This window comes from Schistosoma haematobium, chromosome ZW (assembly GCF_000699445.3).
Source record: "Schistosoma haematobium chromosome ZW, whole genome shotgun sequence".
NCBI lineage: Eukaryota > Metazoa > Platyhelminthes > Trematoda > Strigeidida > Schistosomatidae > Schistosoma > Schistosoma haematobium.
In genome coordinates, this window is record NC_067195.1 from 57,768,454 (window position 1) to 57,792,741 (window position 24,288).

The following is a 24,288-nucleotide window of genomic DNA, read 5'->3' on the forward strand; positions in this document are numbered from 1 at the left end:
CCTATTATTTAATTTTCTTAGATGTATTGTATCAGTAAATATTGTTAAAGAAGTTGATGTAGAAATCATAAGTGAATGTCCACCTGGGCAATTAAAATGTAGATCTGGTGAATGCTTGCCAAGAGCAGTGTTTTGTGATGGGAAGTATGATTGCCCAGATAGATCAGATGAAGATCCAAGATCATGTGGTAAGATTCTCTGTTTACTGAAATAATGATAATTCATCTTACTTTTCAATCATTAATATTCGTTCAAGCGATAGATTTGGTCGATTCCAATCACTAAAGTATGAGGTTTATCTAAACGATAGTAATAATATCTTTTTTTGCAAGTTTTCTTTTTGTATGTTTATCTGAAGGACTTTGATGGAGTTCTGTTCTCTGAGCTGGATGGTTTGGTCGTGGAGCTTTCATCCTTCTTCTGAACGACATCATCAGCAAAAACTTCAGATAGAAGTGAAGTGTTCGAATTTCTTCATATACGTTTCACAGCTTATTCTGTACACCTCGACGTTGATTGGTCCTTATTGACCTTAAATTTGTCATTGTTTACTCCTTCGTTTTGGTTGTGTCTTCCAGTGGTTTGATTTTTGTTCCCATATTTGTGCATAATTTTCCTGATTGGTTGATAAATTGGATCGATTACAATGTGCTTGTTGATTGCTGATTGACCTGAGTGCCAGGCTTCTAAAAATTCTCTAGTGTTTTTGGAATTTCCTCTGTCCAATATTTCCACATTTTTCCAATCGAACGAGTGTCCGCAGTTGTCCATATTTATTTATATAAGTGAGGAAGTATAATATAATGGTTTTACAATTGATTGATCACTGGGTGGTGATCAATCTCATGCTTGTCTAGTCCTTATTAGTGCAGATCGAATGCTATCGATCATGTTGCAATGTGGCCACCAGTCTAGGTGACTCGACACTGCGGGCACTATGTATTGAGATTAGATGGTGGTTGGAGGTAGTCAACAGGAAACCCTGGACCCGGGTTTCGTGCTACTTGGCACTCGTCAGCAAGGTGTACCTGTAATCTTGAGGGAACTGGTGCTCCCTGGCGGATTCGATCTCGTGTCACCCAGCTTCACAGTCAGAGACGTTACCACTGAGCTATCCGAGCCGTGACTAACCTCCTGTAGGACTGAGATGTAATCACAATTGATTGATCACTGGGTGGTGATCAATCTCATGCTTGTCTAGTCCTTATTAGTGCAGATCGAATGCTATCGATCATGTTGCAATGTGGCCACCAGTCTAGGTGACTCGACACTGCGGGCACTATGTATTGAGATTAGATGGTGGTTGGAGGTAGTCAACAGGAAACCCTGGACCCGGGTTTCGTGCTACTTGGCACTCGTCAGCAAGGTGTACCTGTAATCTTGAGGGAACTGGTGCTCCCTGGCGGATTCGATCTCGTGTCACCCAGCTTCACAGTCAGAGACGTTACCACTGAGCTATCCGAGCCGTGACTAACCTCCTGTAGGACTGAGATGTAATCACAATTGATTGATCACTGGGTGGTGATCAATCTCATGCTTGTCTAGTCCTTATTAGTGCAGATCGAATGCTATCGATCATGTTGCAATGTGGCCACCAGTCTAGGTGACTCGACACTGCGGGCACTATGTATTGAGATTAGATGGTGGTTGGAGGTAGTCAACAGGAAACCCTGGACCCGGGTTTCGTGCTACTTGGCACTCGTCAGCAAGGTGTACCTGTAATCTTGAGGGAACTGGTGCTCCCTGGCGGATTCGATCTCGTGTCACCCAGCTTCACAGTCAGAGACGTTACCACTGAGCTATCCGAGCCGTGACTAACCTCCTGTAGGACTGAGATGTAATCACAATTGATTGATCACTGGGTGGTGATCAATCTCATGCTTGTCTAGTCCTTATTAGTGCAGATCGAATGCTATCGATCATGTTGCAATGTGGCCACCAGTCTAGGTGACTCGACACTGCGGGCACTATGTATTGAGATTAGATGGTGGTTGGAGGTAGTCAACAGGAAACCCTGGACCCGGGTTTCGTGCTACTTGGCACTCGTCAGCAAGGTGTACCTGTAATCTTGAGGGAACTGGTGCTCCCTGGCGGATTCGATCTCGTGTCACCCAGCTTCACAGTCAGAGACGTTACCACTGAGCTATCCGAGCCGTGACTAACCTCCTGTAGGACTGAGATGTAATCACAATTGATTGATCACTGGGTGGTGATCAATCTCATGCTTGTCTAGTCCTTATTAGTGCAGATCGAATGCTATCGATCATGTTGCAATGTGGCCACCAGTCTAGGTGACTCGACACTGCGGGCACTATGTATTGAGATTAGATGGTGGTTGGAGGTAGTCAACAGGAAACCCTGGACCCGGGTTTCGTGCTACTTGGCACTCGTCAGCAAGGTGTACCTGTAATCTTGAGGGAACTGGTGCTCCCTGGCGGATTCGATCTCGTGTCACCCAGCTTCACAGTCAGAGACGTTACCACTGAGCTATCCGAGCCGTGACTAACCTCCTGTAGGACTGAGATGTAATCACAATTGATTGATCACTGGGTGGTGATCAATCTCATGCTTGTCTAGTCCTTATTAGTGCAGATCGAATGCTATCGATCATGTTGCAATGTGGCCACCAGTCTAGGTGACTCGACACTGCGGGCACTATGTATTGAGATTAGATGGTGGTTGGAGGTAGTCAACAGGAAACCCTGGACCCGGGTTTCGTGCTACTTGGCACTCGTCAGCAAGGTGTACCTGTAATCTTGAGGGAACTGGTGCTCCCTGGCGGATTCGATCTCGTGTCACCCAGCTTCACAGTCAGAGACGTTACCACTGAGCTATCCGAGCCGTGACTAACCTCCTGTAGGACTGAGATGTAATCACAATTGATTGATCACTGGGTGGTGATCAATCTCATGCTTGTCTAGTCCTTATTAGTGCAGATCGAATGCTATCGATCATGTTGCAATGTGGCCACCAGTCTAGGTGACTCGACACTGCGGGCACTATGTATTGAGATTAGATGGTGGTTGGAGGTAGTCAACAGGAAACCCTGGACCCGGGTTTCGTGCTACTTGGCACTCGTCAGCAAGGTGTACCTGTAATCTTGAGGGAACTGGTGCTCCCTGGCGGATTCGATCTCGTGTCACCCAGCTTCACAGTCAGAGACGTTACCACTGAGCTATCCGAGCCGTGACTAACCTCCTGTAGGACTGAGATGTAATCACAATTGATTGATCACTGGGTGGTGATCAATCTCATGCTTGTCTAGTCCTTATTAGTGCAGATCGAATGCTATCGATCATGTTGCAATGTGGCCACCAGTCTAGGTGACTCGACACTGCGGGCACTATGTATTGAGATTAGATGGTGGTTGGAGGTAGTCAACAGGAAACCCTGGACCCGGGTTTCGTGCTACTTGGCACTCGTCAGCAAGGTGTACCTGTAATCTTGAGGGAACTGGTGCTCCCTGGCGGATTCGATCTCGTGTCACCCAGCTTCACAGTCAGAGACGTTACCACTGAGCTATCCGAGCCGTGACTAACCTCCTGTAGGACTGAGATGTAATCACAATTGATTGATCACTGGGTGGTGATCAATCTCATGCTTGTCTAGTCCTTATTAGTGCAGATCGAATGCTATCGATCATGTTGCAATGTGGCCACCAGTCTAGGTGACTCGACACTGCGGGCACTATGTATTGAGATTAGATGGTGGTTGGAGGTAGTCAACAGGAAACCCTGGACCCGGGTTTCGTGCTACTTGGCACTCGTCAGCAAGGTGTACCTGTAATCTTGAGGGAACTGGTGCTCCCTGGCGGATTCGATCTCGTGTCACCCAGCTTCACAGTCAGAGACGTTACCACTGAGCTATCCGAGCCGTGACTAACCTCCTGTAGGACTGAGATGTAATCACAATTGATTGATCACTGGGTGGTGATCAATCTCATGCTTGTCTAGTCCTTATTAGTGCAGATCGAATGCTATCGATCATGTTGCAATGTGGCCACCAGTCTAGGTGACTCGACACTGCGGGCACTATGTATTGAGATTAGATGGTGGTTGGAGGTAGTCAACAGGAAACCCTGGACCCGGGTTTCGTGCTACTTGGCACTCGTCAGCAAGGTGTACCTGTAATCTTGAGGGAACTGGTGCTCCCTGGCGGATTCGATCTCGTGTCACCCAGCTTCACAGTCAGAGACGTTACCACTGAGCTATCCGAGCCGTGACTAACCTCCTGTAGGACTGAGATGTAATCACAATTGATTGATCACTGGGTGGTGATCAATCTCATGCTTGTCTAGTCCTTATTAGTGCAGATCGAATGCTATCGATCATGTTGCAATGTGGCCACCAGTCTAGGTGACTCGACACTGCGGGCACTATGTATTGAGATTAGATGGTGGTTGGAGGTAGTCAACAGGAAACCCTGGACCCGGGTTTCGTGCTACTTGGCACTCGTCAGCAAGGTGTACCTGTAATCTTGAGGGAACTGGTGCTCCCTGGCGGATTCGATCTCGTGTCACCCAGCTTCACAGTCAGAGACGTTACCACTGAGCTATCCGAGCCGTGACTAACCTCCTGTAGGACTGAGATGTAATCACAATTGATTGATCACTGGGTGGTGATCAATCTCATGCTTGTCTAGTCCTTATTAGTGCAGATCGAATGCTATCGATCATGTTGCAATGTGGCCACCAGTCTAGGTGACTCGACACTGCGGGCACTATGTATTGAGATTAGATGGTGGTTGGAGGTAGTCAACAGGAAACCCTGGACCCGGGTTTCGTGCTACTTGGCACTCGTCAGCAAGGTGTACCTGTAATCTTGAGGGAACTGGTGCTCCCTGGCGGATTCGATCTCGTGTCACCCAGCTTCACAGTCAGAGACGTTACCACTGAGCTATCCGAGCCGTGACTAACCTCCTGTAGGACTGAGATGTAATCACAATTGATTGATCACTGGGTGGTGATCAATCTCATGCTTGTCTAGTCCTTATTAGTGCAGATCGAATGCTATCGATCATGTTGCAATGTGGCCACCAGTCTAGGTGACTCGACACTGCGGGCACTATGTATTGAGATTAGATGGTGGTTGGAGGTAGTCAACAGGAAACCCTGGACCCGGGTTTCGTGCTACTTGGCACTCGTCAGCAAGGTGTACCTGTAATCTTGAGGGAACTGGTGCTCCCTGGCGGATTCGATCTCGTGTCACCCAGCTTCACAGTCAGAGACGTTACCACTGAGCTATCACGGCTCGGATAGCTCAGTGGTAACGTCTCCTGACTGTGAAGCTGGGTGACACGAGATCGAATCCGCCATTGATTGCACCAGTTCCCTCAAGATTACAGGTATCACCTTGCTGACGAGTGCCAAGTAGCACGAAACCCGGGTCCAGGGTTTCCTGTTGACTACCTCCAACCACCATCTAATCTCAATACATAGTGCCCGCAGTGTCGAGTCACCTAGACTGGTGGCCACATTGCAACATGATCGATAGCATTCGATCTGCACTAATAAGGACTAGACAAGCATGAGATTGATCACCACCCAGTGATCAATCAATTGTGATTACATCTCAGTCCTACAGGAGGTTAGTCACGGCTCGGATAGCTCAGTGGTAACGTCTCTGACTGTGAAGCTGGGTGACACGAGATCGAATCCGCCAGGGAGCACCAGTTCCCTCAAGATTACAGGTACACCTTGCTGACGAGTGCCAAGTAGCACGAAACCCGGGTCCAGGGTTTCCTGTTGACTACCTCCAACCACCATCTAATCTCAATACATAGTGCCCGCAGTGTCGAGTCACCTAGACTGGTGGCCACATTGCAACATGATCGATAGCATTCGATCTGCACTAATAAGGACTAGACAAGCATGAGATTGATCACCACCCAGTGATCAATCAATTGTGATTACATCTCAGTCCTACAGGAGGTTAGTCACGGCTCGGATAGCTCAGTGGTAACGTCTCTGACTGTGAAGCTGGGTGACACGAGATCGAATCCGCCAGGGAGCACCAGTTCCCTCAAGATTACAGGTACACCTTGCTGACGAGTGCCAAGTAGCACGAAACCCGGGTCCAGGGTTTCCTGTTGACTACCTCCAACCACCATCTAATCTCAATACATAGTGCCCGCAGTGTCGAGTCACCTAGACTGGTGGCCACATTGCAACATGATCGATAGCATTCGATCTGCACTAATAAGGACTAGACAAGCATGAGATTGATCACCACCCAGTGATCAATCAATTGTGATTACATCTCAGTCCTACAGGAGGTTAGTCACGGCTCGGATAGCTCAGTGGTAACGTCTCTGACTGTGAAGCTGGGTGACACGAGATCGAATCCGCCAGGGAGCACCAGTTCCCTCAAGATTACAGGTACACCTTGCTGACGAGTGCCAAGTAGCACGAAACCCGGGTCCAGGGTTTCCTGTTGACTACCTCCAACCACCATCTAATCTCAATACATAGTGCCCGCAGTGTCGAGTCACCTAGACTGGTGGCCACATTGCAACATGATCGATAGCATTCGATCTGCACTAATAAGGACTAGACAAGCATGAGATTGATCACCACCCAGTGATCAATCAATTGTGATTACATCTCAGTCCTACAGGAGGTTAGTCACGGCTCGGATAGCTCAGTGGTAACGTCTCTGACTGTGAAGCTGGGTGACACGAGATCGAATCCGCCAGGGAGCACCAGTTCCCTCAAGATTACAGGTACACCTTGCTGACGAGTGCCAAGTAGCACGAAACCCGGGTCCAGGGTTTCCTGTTGACTACCTCCAACCACCATCTAATCTCAATACATAGTGCCCGCAGTGTCGAGTCACCTAGACTGGTGGCCACATTGCAACATGATCGATAGCATTCGATCTGCACTAATAAGGACTAGACAAGCATGAGATTGATCACCACCCAGTGATCAATCAATTGTGATTACATCTCAGTCCTACAGGAGGTTAGTCACGGCTCGGATAGCTCAGTGGTAACGTCTCTGACTGTGAAGCTGGGTGACACGAGATCGAATCCGCCAGGGAGCACCAGTTCCCTCAAGATTACAGGTACACCTTGCTGACGAGTGCCAAGTAGCACGAAACCCGGGTCCAGGGTTTCCTGTTGACTACCTCCAACCACCATCTAATCTCAATACATAGTGCCCGCAGTGTCGAGTCACCTAGACTGGTGGCCACATTGCAACATGATCGATAGCATTCGATCTGCACTAATAAGGACTAGACAAGCATGAGATTGATCACCACCCAGTGATCAATCAATTGTGATTACATCTCAGTCCTACAGGAGGTTAGTCACGGCTCGGATAGCTCAGTGGTAACGTCTCTGACTGTGAAGCTGGGTGACACGAGATCGAATCCGCCAGGGAGCACCAGTTCCCTCAAGATTACAGGTACACCTTGCTGACGAGTGCCAAGTAGCACGAAACCCGGGTCCAGGGTTTCCTGTTGACTACCTCCAACCACCATCTAATCTCAATACATAGTGCCCGCAGTGTCGAGTCACCTAGACTGGTGGCCACATTGCAACATGATCGATAGCATTCGATCTGCACTAATAAGGACTAGACAAGCATGAGATTGATCACCACCCAGTGATCAATCAATTGTGATTACATCTCAGTCCTACAGGAGGTTAGTCACGGCTCGGATAGCTCAGTGGTAACGTCTCTGACTGTGAAGCTGGGTGACACGAGATCGAATCCGCCAGGGAGCACCAGTTCCCTCAAGATTACAGGTACACCTTGCTGACGAGTGCCAAGTAGCACGAAACCCGGGTCCAGGGTTTCCTGTTGACTACCTCCAACCACCATCTAATCTCAATACATAGTGCCCGCAGTGTCGAGTCACCTAGACTGGTGGCCACATTGCAACATGATCGATAGCATTCGATCTGCACTAATAAGGACTAGACAAGCATGAGATTGATCACCACCCAGTGATCAATCAATTGTGATTACATCTCAGTCCTACAGGAGGTTAGTCACGGCTCGGATAGCTCAGTGGTAACGTCTCTGACTGTGAAGCTGGGTGACACGAGATCGAATCCGCCAGGGAGCACCAGTTCCCTCAAGATTACAGGTACACCTTGCTGACGAGTGCCAAGTAGCACGAAACCCGGGTCCAGGGTTTCCTGTTGACTACCTCCAACCACCATCTAATCTCAATACATAGTGCCCGCAGTGTCGAGTCACCTAGACTGGTGGCCACATTGCAACATGATCGATAGCATTCGATCTGCACTAATAAGGACTAGACAAGCATGAGATTGATCACCACCCAGTGATCAATCAATTGTGATTACATCTCAGTCCTACAGGAGGTTAGTCACGGCTCGGATAGCTCAGTGGTAACGTCTCTGACTGTGAAGCTGGGTGACACGAGATCGAATCCGCCAGGGAGCACCAGTTCCCTCAAGATTACAGGTACACCTTGCTGACGAGTGCCAAGTAGCACGAAACCCGGGTCCAGGGTTTCCTGTTGACTACCTCCAACCACCATCTAATCTCAATACATAGTGCCCGCAGTGTCGAGTCACCTAGACTGGTGGCCACATTGCAACATGATCGATAGCATTCGATCTGCACTAATAAGGACTAGACAAGCATGAGATTGATCACCACCCAGTGATCAATCAATTGTGATTACATCTCAGTCCTACAGGAGGTTAGTCACGGCTCGGATAGCTCAGTGGTAACGTCTCTGACTGTGAAGCTGGGTGACACGAGATCGAATCCGCCAGGGAGCACCAGTTCCCTCAAGATTACAGGTACACCTTGCTGACGAGTGCCAAGTAGCACGAAACCCGGGTCCAGGGTTTCCTGTTGACTACCTCCAACCACCATCTAATCTCAATACATAGTGCCCGCAGTGTCGAGTCACCTAGACTGGTGGCCACATTGCAACATGATCGATAGCATTCGATCTGCACTAATAAGGACTAGACAAGCATGAGATTGATCACCACCCAGTGATCAATCAATTGTGATTACATCTCAGTCCTACAGGAGGTTAGTCACGGCTCGGATAGCTCAGTGGTAACGTCTCTGACTGTGAAGCTGGGTGACACGAGATCGAATCCGCCAGGGAGCACCAGTTCCCTCAAGATTACAGGTACACCTTGCTGACGAGTGCCAAGTAGCACGAAACCCGGGTCCAGGGTTTCCTGTTGACTACCTCCAACCACCATCTAATCTCAATACATAGTGCCCGCAGTGTCGAGTCACCTAGACTGGTGGCCACATTGCAACATGATCGATAGCATTCGATCTGCACTAATAAGGACTAGACAAGCATGAGATTGATCACCACCCAGTGATCAATCAATTGTGATTACATCTCAGTCCTACAGGAGGTTAGTCACGGCTCGGATAGCTCAGTGGTAACGTCTCTGACTGTGAAGCTGGGTGACACGAGATCGAATCCGCCAGGGAGCACCAGTTCCCTCAAGATTACAGGTACACCTTGCTGACGAGTGCCAAGTAGCACGAAACCCGGGTCCAGGGTTTCCTGTTGACTACCTCCAACCACCATCTAATATAATGGTTTTAGTTTGAAAAATTAGCCACATATATTCAACATGTGATCTTCTGATAGGCTAAGACAATATGAAATGTAGCATCGAAACAAATTATCTCACGTAACTCTCATGTTGAAAACTCTGGATTGTTATGATGGGATAATCATTCGGTAAAATACCAGTATGACTGACTAAACCGTAAAGATTATTTGTTTGGGAATAGTACCGTTGAATTCTAACCAATTATTTTTCACCAGAAAAACCAGTTAACTGTTATTTATAAACAAAATATCAGATATCAAATACTTAGCGTGGATTAATAGTGAAAATGACTATCACAAAAAGAATTGAGAGAGCCACCGTTTCATCTATAGTACAAAAGAGTAGTGATGAAATAGACTGGTTTAATGAATAATAATACCAAACAAATGTTTGAGAAATCCAAACAGTATAAAGAAAGAACAAATCGAGACTGCTAGTGATATTTTGTACTGGTAACATTGAAAACAATAAATCATATTATATTCAAACATCCTAGACCCTATTCCAGGTTATTTTTGACAGGACAATGATAAGTTGCAGTAGCTAAAAAGCACGTTGATAAGTCTGTCTAATTTAAAACGGGCTCAATAAATTATTCTCATATTTCATCCGTCAAGCACATCCTAAACTATCTAATGTCAGAATCACTACATACCGTTTCAGTGATTAAGATTCCTACACGAAACACACTTTTGTAACCTGTGTACATAGCATTTTTTAAAATTTTCTAGATGATTCACTTATTCAATCTAGTATTATCCTTAGTGCTTCTGTATGACTTTCATCTTGTTTCAGACATAGATATTAGAGTACCCTAATAATGAATATTCTCTTTGCAATTCATAACTGAGTTGAAACATTTCAAAATTATTTTTCATGATTTACAAGAAATAGCTTAATTATGTGATAAATAAGGACGCTTCTTCCATATGAATAGAAATAATCATGTGTGCTTCACAAACTCCGTTTTCATTAGATTAGAGTTTGAAAATATCAGACGTCTGAAGTAGTAGATAATTAACAATGTTGTTGAAATGAATAAAAATATTTAATATCACTGTTTAAATGCTAAGCATTTTCTTTTTATTCTCATTTTCATTTTACTGACATCAGTTCCTACAATTATTATTACTCCAACAACAATTTTAACAAGACCACATGAATCTTTCCAATTTGAATGTAAATCAGTTATGCCAGGTGGTGAACCAAAAATTACACTTGAAGGTTATCCAGTTGAAAATGATCCCAGATTTACAATTGTACGTCCAAGCCGTGAACATGTTATTGTTCGAGCAGAAAGTGGTATTGCTGATCCTGGAAAATATTCTTTCACGTATGAAAACATAGTATACAATTAAAAATTCTTAACAATCACATTTATTATACAACGATAAAATTCCTATCCTAAAATATATTTTATTATTGTTTACCTGCATAAAGATAGAAATCAAGTACTAGTTGTGAGATTTGATAATGCTAACTATTTCTCACTTTAAAGTGTACTTTGAAAGGAAACGTTACTGGTTAATTTTGAAAAACAAACCCTTCTTTCAGTGTATCATATCAGATATAGTCTAATTTATAAATTCATAAGTTCTAGAATTTAGTAATTAAAAAGTGTACTTATGAAGATTTAAATTTAAGATTTTACGGTCAAGTGAAAGTTTATAAAATAGGGTATATGCAATATCACAGATTGAAATTATGAGTCAGTTGAATCTAGACCAACATGGAAAACGTGGAAGCAGTGGACGGCCGTTTCGTCCTAGTACGGGACTCCTCAGCAGTGCGCATTCACGATCCCACACCCCGAGAGATTCGAACCCAGGACCTATCAGTCTCGCGCCAAGCGCCTAACCAACTGGACCACTGAGCCGGCATCCAATGGTGTTAACGTCTAACTTCAACCAATCCACGAGGTTGCGCCACCGTATGCCATTGTCTTCAGTGAGCTGATATCTCACGGGGTGTGGGATCATGTGTGCGCACTGCCGAGGAGTCCCCTACTAGGACGAAACGGCCGTCCACTGCTTCCAGGTTTTCCATGGTGGTCTAGCTTCAATTGACTCATAATTTCAATCTGTGAAATTTCTAAAATCTCCACAAACCCCTTCTGATATATGCAATATGTTTACAAAAGTTAACTACATAGCCGTTCAAATCAAAATACACTGATCGAAATAAATAAATAAATAAAATAAAGTGAGTGGTCTACTGAGCTACCTTGTTAAAACATTTTGCTAAAGCACAATTCTCTGAAATTCCTCAACATTATTACTTATGTGATAAGTGATTATACTGTCTCTTATTTTGTCAGAATTTGAAGATTCACTAATTTGACACCATTTGTATTCAGTGATAACAGTTTCTTTTGTATTTATGTAATTTCGAGTGAGTTACCTGAGACCTATCTTATATTTTAATAAAAATTCCATTTGTTGTGATATGGGGAGTGTTATAATTTTTTATTCCATCACATTAAGCATGTTATTCTTACCATGGTTTTCTAAAAAAAATATCCATGGTCTAGTAATTCCCATATAGTGTAATCTACCTAAGACACAGTGTGCATTTCAAATTATTATAAGAATTCAACAATAACTACTGTTTCATTAATCCAATACAACTTTGATTTATTATAAACATATGAAACGATATGTATCTCTCATCTTATTTTATACATTCATTAGGTGATGTGATTATTTTTATGCTGTATATTCTTGATTAACTTGGTGGTATCACTGATTCTTAAATAAACTAAAGTTGATGAAGTGAGATTTCACTTGGTCACTAATTAGTTGAAAACCAAAAGCTTCGACTGCTAAAAACTACTATTCTATATTCGTTAAAACATAGATATGAAATCTTTTAGTTCATTTAAATGAAATTTCTATTTCTTATCAAACAGACTGGTGAAATGATATTTATGAAATAACATTTCTGTTAGCACATAATTCCCGATGTTCATAACGTGATCTGCCTAATGTCAAGTGTTCTTAACGTAGAAAAGACTTAATCAACATGACTTTTATTCTGTAACACTAACATATTGGTAGAGTTTCAGACAAATAAGCTTTTTTTTCAATGTATAGCTGATGTAAAGTAAAAAAAATTATAAGTAGTGTCCATAACACTAAACTATCAGTTTAAAGAAAGTAATTCAATAAAATGACTTAGATTCCTACTTAGTTTTTCTTTAGAAATCAAACTTGTTTTATTAAGCTCTTGCACTTTTGATCTGCACACTTGATATCATGAAGCGATTAAATTTCAGAAATAATTCCACTTATATATATATATTATTTTAAATACAGTTGCACCGTAGTAAGTGCAGCTAGTAAGACAATCGTGGTACAAGTTGAATCAGTATGTCCATCTGGTTATTCTAAGTGTAAAGATGGAATGTGTATCCTGGACAACCAGTTTTGTGATGGGATAATTCATTGTCGAGATGGCTCAGATGAAGACAAGTTACGGTGCCGTGAGTTGAACATATTTATACATTGATATTTAATTGTTAAATAAAATATTAGGAAAACTAAATGCTATGAATAATATCTTATCCACTAAACAAAAGTTTAAAACAGCATTTTAAATAAGTTATAACGTTAGAATATATATTATGTCACTCTCCATTTTCACGAAGATGTTAAAGAACTCAAACGAGAGCTTGAACAAACATACAAAATATTGGTTACCCTGCAAGATACAATTTAATACGACTGAATGAATACGAAATAAGTTTATTAGAACTACAGATGAACACGTCAAGTGATAAGTCATACTGTGGTGCGTGCTACTTATATTGATATAAGTAGTATATGATGCGAGTTAAAGAACGTAATGTCTGGCAGCAGAAGATGGGGAAGATCAAGAAAGGAAAAGCGAGAACACAATGGAATTTGTAAGAAGTTACATGAACAATGAAATATGAGACAATGGATTGATGTTTGCTACGGCAACAGTCCAGTTTGATATGATGGAATGATATTTTGCAAATTAACGATTTACTATTTGGTTTTTCTATTTTATAAAGTAACTCTGTAATTTGTACAAAATACAATTCGGTTATCCTCGCGTGTGGTCTCCTTCACTACGTTTGGTGTCACTGCCAACCAGGAGTAGAGGGGGGTGCTGTTCTGCGGACGCCGTTACGACCTTGGGGCTGGGGTGGTGGTCGCAGCAGTCTGGTGCGGAGGGGTGGCGATGGCTGTAGGGGGTGTTGGCCACAGAGGGGAGCTGTGGGACGTACGGCTGCTGGGTGGACATCGGATGTAGGTGGCTCAGTAGGCCGGTGGAGTACAGGTGTTAGGCGTCCCAGGTGCCGGGTGGGTGTCGGATGTTGTTGCCTCGGCAGGTCGACGGAGCTATGGAAGTCAGCTCTTCGCAGACTTGACATTTTGAAGGAGAGCGTGGCACAGACTGCAGAGACGAATAATGTTGCACGGCGGGCATGAACCACCTCAAGAACGACTGCTTTAAAGTGGGGGACGAATGTGGTTCGTGCTAGTTATATTGATATAAGTAGTATATTATGCGAGTCAGGAATGTAATGTCTGGCAGCGGAAGATGAGGGAAGATCAAGAAAGCAAGAGCGGGAATAAAATGCAATTTGTATGAAAATGTAAGAACAATGAAGTCTGAGGCATTTTGAGACAACTGGTGTACATTTTGCAAATTAACGATATAATATATAGTTCTCAGATTTTATTGAGATGTTCTGTAACTTTTGTGTCAAGTACGTTCGATTGTCCCCACCCGTGTTCTGTTTACTACAATACTACTGAAAAGCACACAAACATTTATTTATTCACAAATTTAAGTTGTAACAGTTCTTCAATTGGCTGAAAATAACTAAGTTATATGAATTTAAATGATTGTTCAATCAATCATATAAAACGTTATGTCTTTCAATGATTTTTCACTTGAAGGTGGCATAAAATCTTACTTGCGCCTGTTACTCCCATTGTAGCATAGGCCGCCGACCAGCATTCTCCAACCCACTCTGTCCTGGGCATTCTTTTCTAGTTCTATCCAATTGTTGTTCATTCTTCTCATATCTATTTCCATTTTTCGGCGTAATAGGTTCTTTGGTCTTCTTCTGATTTGGCCCTGAGGGTTCCGTGTGAGGGCTTGCATTGTGACGCAGTTGGGTGCTTTCCTCAATGTGTGTCCTATCCACTTCCAGCGCTTCTTCCTGATTTCTTCCTCCTCTGGGGTCTGGTTTGTTCTCTCCTACAGTAAGTTGTTACTAATAGTGTCTGGCCAACAGATCCGAAGTATTTTGTTCAGACAACTGTTGATAAACACTTGTATCTTCTGGATGATGACTTTCGTAGTTTTCCAAGTTTCCGCCCCATACAGTAGAACTGTCTTGACATTTGTACTGAAAATCCTGACCTCGATGTTGGTTGACAGTTACTTTGAGTTCCAGATGTTCTTCAGTTGTAAATATGCTGCTCTTGCCTTGCCGATCCGCGCCCTCACATTTGCATCAGATCCACTATATTCATCGATTATGCTGCCCAGATATGTAAAGGTTTTTACACCCTCCAAAGCTTCTGCGTCAAGTGTGATTTTATTGATGCATGTTGCGTTGTATCACAGAATCTTGCTTTTCGTTTTGTGTATATTGAGACCTACTGCTGCTGAGGCTGCTGCTACACTGGTCGTCTTCTCCTGCACTTGTTGTTGCGTGTGCGATAAAAGAGCCGGATCATCTGCGAAGTTTAGATCGTCCAGTTGCATCCTAACTATCCACTGTATCCCGTGCTTCCCCCCTCCCAAGATGTTGACGTCCTCGTAATCCAGTCGATCACCAGGAGAAAGAGAAAGGGTGAGAGTAAGCAACCTTGCTTGACACCGGTCTTTACTTCTAACGAATCTGTGAGCTGTCCTCCATGCACGATTTTGCAGTTTAATCCATCATAATGAAAATCTAAATTATTTCAGATTTTGTTATTCAATTCTAATGTGCAAAGGAAATATGTTTTCACTCACGAGAGTGGGTTTTTTTCATATCTTGTTAACGATAAACTATTTGAGTTAGACTGATATCATAACATTTTCTCTTGTGCTTAATAAATTTAATTGGTGACACAAAAAATATCACAGCACTCAAAACCATTCGAAAATCTAAGCACATTTTGAAATCTCTACTCCCAGAGATTGAAGACTTCTAAAAATCCACTTGTTTTTTAATAAATGTTCTGATTTGAATGTCACATAGAGTAGAAATTTCATTCATCACACAAAAACTTAAACTCACTGGATACTCATTAACAGTGAGATACTATTTTATACCAATTAGCTAGTAATTACTTAATCATTATTCGTTTCTGATAGTTGACGTATAACGGTTTGTAAGACGTCACGAAAATACAAGTTACGAATGAATATGGAAGTTATATAATTTTAGATAGGTTATCTATAAGGTTTTATTAGTAGTAGATTTATCGTTCCATTATATTGTCCGTTGTTAACCTCATAATGACTGAACGATATTAACTCAGTGATTGTATAAAGCATTGAAGTTTAATAATACACTGACTCGGAAAATAATGTTACCCAAGTTTTTTAAGTCATACAGGAAGAAGATAAAAGCACTTGGTATTGTTTTACTTGAATCTTCCTATTGATGTTTTAGGACTGAAATTGATCAGTCTCTTATTTGCATATGTGCATACTGTACGTATGCATCGATATTGCCTTAATTTACAAGCATTATAAGCAAAGATGGATAGTGGCTAGCAGTGGAATCCAGGACGCGCGTTTCGTCTTGTTTGGGACTCGCTTTGAGGTGAACGGTACTGAGTTCGAGTTCCAGAGTGAACATCAACTCCGAGATGCAGGTACATCCAGCTGACGAGTCCCAAACAGGACGAAACGCGCGTCCTGGATTCCACTGCTAGCCACTATCCATCTTTGCTTATAATGCTTGTAAATTAAGAAGATAAACGCATTGTAACACTATACACATGTATAAAATATGATCAAAGTTACACGTGAGTAATTGACAGAGACAAATATACGGGTGACAGATTAAGTGGAAAGATTAGTATAATTCCTCTGTCCAAATATTAAAATAAATCACGTGGGCGTGTGACAATACCGAGCACCAAAGATTTAGCAAACAGACAAGGAAACTTACCACATTCAAATTTATTATCACTGAGAATACTAAGACCTATCGTCCATGCTGTAACTTAGTAACCGTTGCTAAATGATTCGTAAAAGGCTATGACACTTCATGCATTCAACATCTCCTTATTACGATCTGAAAGTATCTCACTATCAAAGGTTTTTATATATTTGAATATAGTTTTCACTAACTGACAAAGAATAGTTTGTTCTCGAAAACGCAAAACCCCTGTAATAGTATGATCATTTCTTGAAAATAGAATTAGAAAGCTAATTCATAATAATGAATAGATTATGATGCGTTTGTCAACAGTCATCTCTATAAAATGGTGAATACTAGCTTAGACCATAAAAACTAAATGAATTTAAATCTTCTATAATAGTCTTACTCAAATTATTCTACCTCAATAATTTGAATATTAGTGATTAGTAGTTATGTTGTAACTCTGTTATTAGCTGAAGTGGCTGTTGATGTACGAGTTCACTTTACTCCTGGTGAATTACGAATTCAACCTGGTCGAGCATTCCGTTTGGAATGTGTGACGGATAAACCGGGCACATCTCCAGTTTTACAGTTTCTTGATGGGAGACCAATAACAAGTGACCCAAGATTTGTGGTTTCTAGGCCATCAACTGAACGTGCCATCATAGACGTTCCTGGAGGCCTTGATGCTAGAGACAGACAGATCATAATCGAGTAAGCTTAAATTTATTGACAATACTCATTCACATATTTTAATTATGTCATTACTAATTTCTGCTAGTTGTAGACTTATTGTAAATATTACTACAATTCAGGTTAAAATAGATAGTCTGTTTGTACGTAAACAGATAAATTAATCGGAAAAACTGAAAAGAATTCAATGAATAACCACTTTTTTAAAGAACAAAACTAAAAGTAACCGGATTCATATTTCACAAATATTTCATTGTAGGTTTCTTAGTTTACTTTTTCTAAATTAAATTTAGGCATTTAATGTTTATAAAAATCTACAAATTAAATATTGTCATAGTTAAAATCACTAATCGACCATAGCTAGACTACTAATGGAAACCTGAAAGCGCAAGACGGCAGTTTCATCCTAGTTATGAACTCCCCAGCAGTGTTCATCCCTTCTTAAGATGAGGGAATCAAACTCAGGACCTTCGGTCTTGCACACGAACCCTTAACCGCTAGACTCCATACCATTAATAACCATGTGTCTACTAATGACTAGCTTCAAGATGTAACTCCTGGAGTTTTATTGAGGAACCATGACCAACGGAGTCCAGTCCGTGTCAAGTGTGAAAGAGTTATCCACCTCAGACAAAAAATAAAGGGTTGTGCAAGATCATGGGGTGATTGAAGTCAAACATTAATAACATTGGATACTGACTGAGTGATCTATAGCGCGATACCGAAATTGCTGTGCTCGATTACGGAGTGTGAAATTGTGGATGAACACTTTTGAGGAGTCCCACACTGGGATAAGACGCCTATCCAATGCTTCTAGGTTTTAAATAGTGGTCTAGCTTAGATCAAATCGTGATTTCAACCTTGAAAATACTACAACCTCGACAACCCCCCATACCAATGAATTAAATATTTATCGTGTATTATAGTTGTATGATCTTACTTGATTAAGAAATTAAAAGAACCTCAACCACTCTCTTATTAAGTTCTGTAACCTGGATTTTCAAGCACTTCGATGAAACAGACTATTTTTTAATGAACATTTTTAAAAAACTGGGCTTACATGATTATGTGAGTTATCTCAGCCGGTAAACGAAACGGCCGTCCAGTGCTTCCAGGTTTTCAATTGTAGTGGTCAAACATCAATCGGTTCATGATCTCAATCAAAAAAGAAAATCTGTTGGTTATGCCTTGGCAACTAACTCATTGATCGATTCGTATGTATAGTCTTCTGCTAGGTTTGAAGCTATTACGAGTTCACTTAGTATGCGAACGGAACAAAGACTTGTGACCGTAGACCACTAAGCTAGCTATTTTAAGCGTCCCAGCTCCGCTAACTAGAGGAAGAAGTCAAAGCTTGGAACGGGGAAGCATATTCCGTAAGCCAGAAGCACGAGTGAATAATAACAGACACAAATTAAACGTATACATACAGCATAAAACTGTCCTTGAGAAGTGTAGCAAAAATAGCATACTAAAAATACACAACGGACCAATAGCGTTAAAGATTCTCCCAAGTGGGAAATACGAAATGAAGGTGAAAAGTGCGCTGTTGGCGCGAAAACAATGAAATTTAAATTTCCAAAATAAAATTATGAAATTAAGGCATTTACCATGTGAGTTCTGGGGATCTAACATCCCCAACACCTTCTAAGCGGTGAAGCAAACGAGGATTACAAAACTTAAATTAATACAGGAGTGAACAATAAATGAGTACTAACAGGTATATAACCAAGATGTTCATTTTTCAGATCGTCGCAGGAAACAAATGTAACCGTTATCCAATTACTTATTGCAGTCTTTTACAAATTAAAATGTTTGCCAAATGACATGTTAGTTTACATCTTTAATGTCTCCAATGTTATAACTTACCAGATTCAATAGAAGATCTAACAGCCAAAGAAGATAAATTTAAATTTTCTTAGTATTTTGTTGAGTAAATTAGCCGTACTTATAGTTCAAGTCTAACTGTAGTATATTAAAATCAAAATAGGATTTACTATATTGTATCAAATTGAATGTTTACTCCGAAATAAAACATATATTCTAAATGCCAATCTTGCTAATTGATAACTTAAACTAATTCCAATTCATTATCAAAACATGGAAGTAGATTAACCCCAGTTGCTTACTGACTTTTTAAATTTCAGATGTGTATCTCCCAGTGGTGAAAGAAAAACATCAACCATCTTCATCGAACTAGGTTGTCAACCAGGACAAAGACGATGTCCCAGTGGGCAGTGTATATTTGTGGGTCAATTCTGTGATGGGAAACCTGATTGCGATGATGGATTTGATGAGAAACCTGAAAACTGTGGTATATTTTTCATATTCTGCATATTATATATCCTGATTACTTATTCCCGAATTTCTGCTGTCAGTAGATACTTACTTTTTTACTTAAGCCTGTTATCACCTATGGAGCTTAGGCTGCCTAGCAGGATCTTCTAACCAACCTTGTCATCAGACAATCAGTAAAAAAGCTCCCATAAGTCATAATTTGAGTCACATTATGACAACTGTCAAACCTGTATTTCAGTGTGTTTTGAAATTTTTTAAATAAACAAAAGTTTAGAAAATATACGGATTTGCGAAAATATATCATCACTTATTAAGTAGGGTAGAAGGAAAATAACGTAGAATGGTCTAATCAGCAGAAACCATCTCCGGTTATAACCAGATCAAGGGTGACACTATATAACCCTCGATAGTACTTACATATTATTAGGTTGTAATATTAACAGAAAGCAAACAAATGCTTTCTCACCGATGACTTTTCAAAGACAAGGAACCTTTTGAATAAACAATGTCAACAGATAAAATATGAACTGCATTCAGATGTCGTTCTCCGCCAAGACAGGTTTGCGTTATGCTCTGATGTCCAATCGTTATTTGTCTGACGACCATTTGTCACAAATTCTAAATCTGTTCAAATTGACGTCCTGCCGAAAGGAATAGCATCATATTATTATACACAACTCTGGAGTTAACGTTGAACATAAATGTTATTCACTGGGTGTATGATGAAACTTAACTTATTTTTATTATTTTGAATAGAATAGAGCTAACAGTTTTCTAATTCCTATGATTACAGAGTATTGTGAACCAATAACAAAACCATGCGAAGTTGTGAATGGTAAACCACCTAAAGAAAAAACCTATGAACTACATTGGAGGTGTGATGGCGAAGATGATTGTGGAAATCGGTTTGATGAACAAAATTGTCTAAATGGTAAGTATTTGTTTGAATAATGAAACTCAGAATATACATGTACAGAATGAGATAACATTTGTTGAATGACTTTAGTTCATTTTACAAATAACATGTTAGTAAAAGTTAAATTATTATTATCGAAATACCATTAATTTTCACTATGTAAATGTTTTCAGTTGTAATTTCTTAGGAAATGATGATACGAATTTTTATGTGGACGTTAGTGATAAAATGGTAAAACACAAATATCAAACTGTTAAAATATGTTATCGAATTGACGATAATTAATTTGTAACGAACCAAATATCATTATTTTTTCTGGTTAGCGTTTTTTTCAGCAAGTTATTTTTCTACGGGATGGGGTCGCTAACCCTATACCCAACACTACTCCTTTATCCGGGCTTGGGACCGGTAGTAGCTCCAGGGGGACTTCAGGCGGAGTTCAAATATCAGATGACTGTTATCATTTCTCGTACATATTCACTAACGATATTACTTATTAGTGATCTAATTGCAGTTTTACTTAAACAGCAATTTCATTTACAACTTATACTTTACTTTCAGACACTCGTGTACCAGATAACGAGTGTGGTGCTACTCATTTCAGATGTGGTACTGAACCATATCAGTATATACCGTTTGCATACTGGTGTGATGGAGGTCGTGATTGTCGAGGTGGTGAAGATGAAGCTGATTGTTGTAAGGAAATAACTTCAACTTTTCAGTATTTTATTTTTTATTTTACTTATCATCAGATGAAAATAGTTTTGTATATAGATGTTATATTTAGAAAAGAACTAACATAGACTAAGGTGTAATTTCAGTGGTTGAGATCATGAATCAATTAAAGCTAGGTCACCATGGAAAACCTGGAAGCACTGGATGGCCGTTTCGTCCTAGTATGGGACTCCTCAGCAGTGCGCACCTACGATCTCGCCTCGCAATATTCCAACCAAGGACCTATCAGTCTCGCGCGTGAGCGCTTAACCTCTAGACCACTGAGCCGACATTCAACGGTGTTAACGTCCAACTTCAACCAATTCACGAAGTTGCGCTACCGTCTACCATTGTCACCAGTGAGTTACTATCTCACAGCAGGTTTTCCATGGTGGTCTAGCTTCAGTTAACTCATGATTTCAACTAATGAATTGCTATAATATCCAAAAAACCTCTCTCTACTTATATATTTCTCAAGGTATTTACAAGTAAAACTAAAGTTTGATTAAACATAAAATGATAGTTCCAAATAAAACAGAGCCAAAAAATCAATATGAATTGGAGAGAACATTAAATTATCACATCAGCTTAGGTTGTAAAATGGTTTACAAATGACACATTTTCAACTAATTAAAATAGCTTTCGAATACTGGCTTTAAAAAAACAATAATAGTACATCTGTGGTGTGTGCTACTTATATTGATATAAGTAGTATATGATGCGAGTTAAAGAACGTAATGTCTGGCAGCAGAAGATGGGGAAGATCAAGAAAGGAAAAGCGAGAACACAATGGAATTTGTAAGAAGTTACATGAACAATGAAATATGAGACAATGGATTGATGTTTGCTACGGCAACAGTCCAGTTTGATATGATGGAATGATATTTTGCAAATTAACGATTTACTATTTGGTTTTTCTATTTTATAAAGTAACTCTGTAATTTTGTGGTAAATACAATCCGATTGTCCCCACCCTTGTTCTGTTCACTACGTATCTTTTAAAATCTCTCGAGAGATTATAAGTAATGAACTGCAAACTGCACTGCAGCTATAGCAAACAGATTATCGATTAAAGTGTGGAAACACTTGTCTATTTATGAATGAAGTATTTTATACATAAAAGTGTTGAATACAATTCTGCGAGAATTTTATCGCTTCTATACGCAATAACTACATTTTTTTGTAATTCAAATATCTTAAGTGAGTATTACATTTGTAAAACTAGTGATGAAAACTGTTTATTGGTTAATCTTCATTAACTTAATAACAAAAGTCCTACCTAATTACAAGTATGTTTCAACACTTTAAATAAATTTATTTCACTTATCCACAACTATTTCAACAATTTGAGTTAAGATATAAAATAGCAATAATCCTGTAAAAACACTGAAGAAATTCATCTTCGTTACATGAAAACACATCAAAATGTGTTCATTTCTGTTTTATTCTTTATAAAACCTACGATATGCTATCAATAAATTGTTAACTGTGATTGACAGTGGTAAATATTGACTTGGATTGTGTGTTCAAATGATTGTAAGTGCAATAATACAACTACTGAAGGAGATTTTTGTGCATCTATAAAAGGTTTCAAAGTAAATATCACTTATTGTAGTGTTCATCATCAGCATAGTGCACGTCAATGTTTTAGCTGATACGTTTTTTGTTTAAAATCATTTTTATCATACTCAAATAATAATCAAAATAGTTTTTGAAATTGATTGCCAGTGTTTCAATCCCCTTTCAGCCCCACCTACCATAATTCAAACTCAACGTCAAGAAACTCATAGAGTTCGTCCTGGTGGTAGACTGATTTTAGAATGTGAAGCATCCGGTGTTCCACCACCTATGATTATTTGGCGTTTCAATTGGAGATGCCTTCGTGATGAAACACGAATGAGGACCCAAGCTGTGCCAAGTTCGCTTGGATGTAAGGGTTCAAAGAGTCGTCTAACAATCGAAAACTTCAGGGAAGGTGACGATGGGATTTATAATTGTGAAGCACTGACATCGAAAGAAAGAGCTATGTCCCAGGATATATTTGTTTTTCTATCTCCTTAGTTATGTTTTCATTTTCACGTGATATTATGGAATATCAAGTTGGATGAATAGTTATATTATCATTTTATCATATATTTTTAAAATTAATTTAATTCTTTGTGTCAAAATAGCAATGTTCTGAATTTCAAAATAGTATATCTTTCAATCATCTTACAAACAATGTATTAATTTTGCCGTTTGAAATTCTAATTCCCAAGTTATACATTATTCTGTTATATGAAATTTAAAATATAATGCTTATTTGAAGAGATACTAACTTTTAGTACACCATTTACATAGTTTTAAGCTCAAAGATCAAAGTTTACTTATTTAATTACTTATGCTTGTTATCCGTCAAGTGGGAGCATAAGCCACATAGTTGTTTCACATTTCCATCTCTTACAGATTTGTGTGCTGTCGTTGCTAGGTCTTCCACGAATTTCTGTTTGTCAGCTCTAATGCTCCTGTAAGGCTTGGAACTTGTTGTCGAGAGTTATCTTGAATTCGTTGATTTTCTCAGTATGTCAAAGGAAGGCTGTATTAAACCTTTGTAATGCTGCTTCTCCCGTTGTCCATTAGTTCCGTAGCTTCAGTTTCGTCTTGACAACCACCAGCTGGTGCTGATTTGAAGCTATGTCAAGTCCTCTCCTGTTTCTCAGTTTTTCCATCGACCTGAATTCTTCAGTGGTACAGATATGATCGATCTGATTCTCTGTAGTTTGATCCGATGAGACCCATATAGCTCTGTGTATGCGTCTGTGAGGAAATTTAAAGCCATCTATAACGAGTTTGTCAAATGTACCTAAATTTCTTAACCTGTCACCATTCTCATTCGTTTTTCCCAGTCAATCCATATCGTTCAATGAAATCTGCATAGCCGGTGTCCTCCATTCTGACTTTGGCGTTTAGATCTCCTATTAGGATTGTC

The 24,288-nt window shown here is 40.3% G+C and overlaps 1 protein-coding gene across 1 annotated transcript in view; it reads left to right on the forward strand.

Moving 5' to 3' along the window:
- Positions 1–23,630, forward strand: part of MS3_00003982 (uncharacterized protein) — a 34,304-nt gene extending 10,674 nt beyond the window's left edge. The window contains exons 6-13 of the mRNA XM_035731765.2: positions 22–188; positions 10,690–10,909; positions 12,891–13,057; positions 17,173–17,413; positions 19,540–19,706; positions 20,484–20,621; positions 21,168–21,302; positions 23,068–23,630. Of these exons, the coding sequence (XP_035589731.2) occupies positions 22–188; positions 10,690–10,909; positions 12,891–13,057; positions 17,173–17,413; positions 19,540–19,706; positions 20,484–20,621; positions 21,168–21,302; positions 23,068–23,381 (1,549 nt within the window). The 3' untranslated portion in view covers positions 23,382–23,630. The remainder of the gene's footprint in view (positions 1–21; positions 189–10,689; positions 10,910–12,890; positions 13,058–17,172; positions 17,414–19,539; positions 19,707–20,483; positions 20,622–21,167; positions 21,303–23,067) is intronic.
- Positions 23,631–24,288: the final 658 nt, after the last annotated feature.